Source organism: Coregonus clupeaformis, chromosome 26 (assembly GCF_020615455.1).
Source record: "Coregonus clupeaformis isolate EN_2021a chromosome 26, ASM2061545v1, whole genome shotgun sequence".
Classification (NCBI taxonomy): domain Eukaryota; kingdom Metazoa; phylum Chordata; class Actinopteri; order Salmoniformes; family Salmonidae; genus Coregonus; species Coregonus clupeaformis.
In genome coordinates, this window is record NC_059217.1 from 46,338,973 (window position 1) to 46,343,972 (window position 5,000).

The 5,000-nt window shown below is 43.3% G+C and overlaps 2 protein-coding genes across 2 annotated transcripts in view; one reads left to right on the forward strand and one right to left on the reverse strand.

Moving 5' to 3' along the window:
• Nucleotides 1-1,655, forward strand: part of zwilch (zwilch kinetochore protein) — a 44,955-nt gene extending 43,300 nt beyond the window's left edge. Inside the window, exon 18 of the mRNA XM_041849980.2 lies at nucleotides 1,506-1,655. The gene's annotated coding sequence lies outside the window, so the exon portion shown is untranslated. The remainder of the gene's footprint in view (nucleotides 1-1,505) is intronic.
• The window catches only part of lctlb (lactase-like b), a 58,655-nt gene that overhangs the window by 753 nt on the left and 52,902 nt on the right, over nucleotides 1-5,000 (reverse strand). The window contains exons 12-14 of the mRNA XM_045207888.1: nucleotides 4,594-4,720; nucleotides 1,712-1,911; nucleotides 1,202-1,265 (exon numbers count right to left, since the gene is read on the reverse strand). Coding sequence (XP_045063823.1) covers nucleotides 1,202-1,265; nucleotides 1,712-1,911; nucleotides 4,594-4,720 — 391 coding nt within the window. The remainder of the gene's footprint in view (nucleotides 1-1,201; nucleotides 1,266-1,711; nucleotides 1,912-4,593; nucleotides 4,721-5,000) is intronic.

A 5,000-nucleotide genomic window follows, 5' to 3' on the forward strand; every position in this document is an offset into this window, starting at 1 on the left:
ACTATTTAGTGTAGTAGTCTTTTGAACAGGATCCAAAGTGGTTTGACTCCTTCAAATATCCTAGAATGGGAAAGAAACTGCCTACTCTTTGACCAACTGAAACGCATGCAATTTCCAATACAGAGATTAGATTATTTAAAAACCGTTGAATGCTTTATGCTGCTGCTGGGGTTAAGAGAGGAAGAAGCAGCTGATTTTAAATATACACAAAGGACCGGTTAAAAGGCTCTGAGTTCAACTTCACATAGAAAGGCAAGCCAGACCCTTAGCCACTAACCCACACAGACAGTATCACACTACAGTACGATGTCGTCCACAGAGACACGCTGACCCATGACAAGATAGAAATATACCGTGATGTAGTAATGTCAATATATATACCCTAGTGACTAAACCTCATCATGCACTGGCCAGACCTTTGGCATTTCTGCATGTTCCTTGGACTGTCTTCTAGCTGGAGGGGCAAACAAAGAAACATTCTGTTAGTGGTCTTCTAGATACCTACTCTCTCTTTAGACCAGGGCCAATCCAACCCCGTTCCTGGAGCGCTACCCTCCTGGACCAGGGCCGATCCAACCCTGTTCCTGGAGCGCTACCCTCCTGGACCAGGGCCGATCCAACCCCGTTCCTGGAGCGCTACCCTCCTGGACCAGGGCCGATCCAACCCGTTCCTGAGCGCTACCCTCCTGGACCAGGGGATAACCGTTCCTGGAGCGCTACCCTCCTGGACCAGGGCCGATCCAACCCCGTTCCTGGAGCGCTACCCTCCTGGACCAGGGCCGATCCAACCCCGTTCCTGGAATGTTTTCACTCCAACCCTAATGTAGCGCATCTGATTCTAATAATTAGCTGGTTGAGAAGCTGAATCAGGTTAGTTCCAACTGGGGTTGGAGTGAAAACCTACAGGAGGGTTGCTCTCCAGGAATCAAACCTCCCTATACTCATAATTAGACTAATATATATTGATAATCGTAATTTAGCTTTAATTGAATTGTAAAAGGATAAGAATTGACAAGTGATTGCATAACTAAGAACAGTTTGCATAGCTGCCCCACGATTGCCAATAGAAAGTTTAGGCCCTATTTTTTTGTTTATCACTCAATCTAGGTAAGTGATATTTGAGGCAGAATCTTTATTTGTTTGCCCCAGCTAGTCCTTTCTTATTGAAAAGCAGTTAAAGGGATGTTTAATGTGAACTGACCTGCAGCCAGGAGCTGGTTACTGGAGGAGCAGGTCTCAGTGGCCTTCCTCTTCCAATTCTCTACCTGTAGGATGGGCTAAGGGTTAATATAGAATACACACTCATCATGCTCTAATTATGTATCATTCTCTCTCTCTCTCTCCCCCCTCTCTCTCTCTCTCCCCCTCTCTCTCTCTCTCTCTCTCTCTCTCCCCTTTCTCTCTCTCTCTCTCTCTCTCTCCCCCTCTTTCCTCTCTCTCTCTCCCCCTCTCTCCCCTCTCTCTCTCTCTCTCCCCCCTCCACCCTCCTTCTCAATATTTCACAGGATGATGCCCTCACCTGAATATGGAATGCTCTATTTCCGACATATGACAGTATATCCATTTCTACCGGTATAACTATGTACATTTCCATGTTTTATATTTAATATTAACCTCCTGTTGTAATGTGTATTGTATTAAAGATCTAACTGAAATGACCTTTTTAAGTATTAGGAGCTAGTATAGACATTGGGTCGTAATGCTCTCTCACCTCTCTCTGGTTGGGGAATCCATTGGAGCTGATGATGCGTTTGTAGTACTGAACCGAGGCTTTTGGGTAACGTGGTTTATTCTTGTTCCTGAAGTCTACGTAGTACAGGCCAAACCTCTCGGAGTAGCCCTCGTCCCACTCAAACTTGTCCAGCAGAGACCAGGCTGTGTAACCGCGCACGTTCACGCCGTCTTTGATGGCTAAGGGACAGAGCAGGGAACAGCACCACGTCTGTTTAGGTTTGGAAGACGGGCGCAGTCGCTTCACTGTCCCATCCCAAAGTACATCACACCGTCTTAGTCAGGGTTGGGGTCAATACCATTTCAATTCCAGTCAGGGTTGGGGTCAATACCATTTCAATTCCAGTCAGGGTTGGGGTCAATACCATTTCAATTCCAGTCAGGGTTGGGGTCAATACCATTTCAATTCCAGTCAGGGTTGGGGTCAATACCATTTCAATTCCAGTCAGGGTTGGGGTCAATACCATTTCAATTCCAGTCAGGGTTGGGGTCAATACCATTTCAATTCCAGTCAGGGTTGGGGTCAATACCATTTCAATTCCAGTCAGGGTTGGGGTCAATACCATTTCAATTCCAGTCAGGGTTGGGGTCAATACCAATTCAATTCCAGTCAGGGTTGGGGTCAATACCATTTCAATTCCAGTCAGGGTTGAGGTCAATACCAATTCAATTCCAGTCAGGGTTGGGGTCAATACCAATTCAATTCCAGTCAGGTTGGGGTCAATACGCAATTCAATTCCAGTCAGGGTTAGGTTAATACCAATTCAATTCCAGTCAGGGGTTGGGGTCAATACCATTTCAATTCCAGTCAGGGTTGGGGTCAATACCATTTCAATTCCAGTCAGGGTTGGGGTCAATACCATTTCAATTCCAGTCAGGGTTGGGGTCAATACCATTTCAATTCCAGTCAGGGTTGGGGTCAATACCAATTCAATTCCAGTCAGGGTTGGGGTCAATACCATTTCAATTCCAGTCAGGGTTGGGGTCAATACCATTTCAATTCCAGTCAGGGTTGGGGTCAATACCATTTCAATTCCAGTCAGGGTTGGGGTCAATACCATTTCAATTCCAGTCAGGGTTGGGGTCAATACCATTTCAATTCCAGTCAGGGTTGGGGTCAATACCAATTCAATTCCAGTCAGGGTTGGGGTCAATACCATTTCAATTCCAGTCAGGGTTGGGGTCAATACCATTTCAATTCCAGTCAGGGTTGGGTTCCAGTGAAATACTGACATTTTACTCTGGGTTTACTGGAATTGACCTTTGTTCTTAATAACTGAATAATACTGAATTCATCATATGGGATTGTTGAAAAGTCTTTGGAAAGTCTTGGTTAAACACTGGGATAGTCAATCACATTACAATCCAAAGAAGAGTTGTAGACATTTTGTGGGATTTACAGTATAGGTTCTAGTAGCTTTAATTTTTTTTAAAATAAGTCTTTAACCTTTTATTTTGAAAGAGAATATATATTGAGACCTAGGTATAATACAATATAAAATACACATTAGACACAATAAATATACACACACACACACATTAGAATACAAAAACACAGTCATGGTGAGCACAAATAAAACATCAAATTGCTGAACAAAAATATAAATGCAACATGCAACAACTTTAAAGATGTTACTTAGTTACAGTTCATATAAGCAAATCAGTCAATTGAAATTAATAAATTAGGCCCTAATCTATGGATTCCACATTACTGGGAATACAGGTATGCATCTGTTGGTCACAGATACCTTTTTATTTTTTTTAAGGTAGGGGGGTGGATCAGAAAACCAGTCAGTATCTGGTGTGACCACCATTTGCCTCATGCAGTGCGACACATCTCCTTCGCATAGAGTTGATCAGGCTGTTGATTGTGGCCTGTGGAATGTTGTCCCACTCCTCTTCAATCGAAGTTGCTGGATATTGGCGGGAACTGCAACATGCTGTCGTACACGTCGATCCAGAGCATCCCAAACATGCTCAATGGGGTGACATTTTTGGTAAGTATGCAGGCCATGGAAGAACTGGGACATTTTCAGCTTCCAGGAATTGTGTACGGATCCTTGTGACATGGGGCAATGCATTATCATGCTGAAACATGAGGTGATGGCGGCGGATGAATGGCACGACAATGGGCCTCAGGATCTCGTCACGGTACCTCTGCGCGTTCAAATTGCCATTGATAAAATGCAATTGTGTTCGTTGTCCATAGCTTTGCCTGCCCATACCATAACACCACCACCATGGGTAACTCTGGTCAAAACGTTGACATCAGGAAAGCGCTCGCCCACACAACGCCATCTGCCCGGTACAGTTGAAGAGCACAGTGGCCATTGAAGGTGAGCATTTTCCCACTGCAGTCGGTTACGACGCCGAACTGCAGTCAGGTAAAGACCCCGGTGAGGACGACGAGCACGCAGATGAGCTTCCCTGAGACGGTTTCTGACAGTTTGTGCAGAAATTATTTGGTTGTGCAAAACCCACAGTTTCATCAGCTGTGATTTCAGTTCAGTGCTAACATAATTGCAAAAGGGTTTTCTAATGATCAATTAGCCTTTTAAAATGATAAAGTTGGATTAGCAAACACAACGTGCCATTGGAACACAGGACTGATGGTTGCTGATAATGGGCCTCTGTACGCCTATGTAGATATTCCATAAAAAAAATCAGCCGTTTCCAGCTACAAAAGCCATTTACAACATTAACGATGTCTACACTGTATTTCTGATCAATTTGATGTTCTTTTAACGGACGAAAAAATTTGCTTTTCTTTCGAAAACAAGGACATTTCTAAGCGACCCCAAACTTTTGAACGGTAGTGTATGTTGTAATGTAAAATGTTATATTACAGTATAATAGTGATACCTTTCAGCATCTCGTTGATGTAGTCCTTGTAGTACTGTATTCTCCAGTCATCACAGAGCTCGGTGCACATAATCTTCTCTGACACCCCATTCTCTGTCACGTAGATCATAGGGTTCCTGTACTGGCTCTACACAGACAGAAGTTTTTATTTTATTTTTTTATTTCACCTTTATTTAACCAGGTAAGCCAGTTGAGAACAGGTTCTCATTTACAACTGCGACCTGGCCAAGATAAAGCAAAGCAGTGCAATAAAAACAACACAGAGTTACATATGGGGTAAAAAACATAAAGTCAAAAATACAACAGAAAATATATATACAGTGTGTGCAAATGTAGCAAGTTATGGAGGTAAGGCAATAAATAGGCTATAGTGCAGAATAATTACAATAGTATTAACACTGGAATGC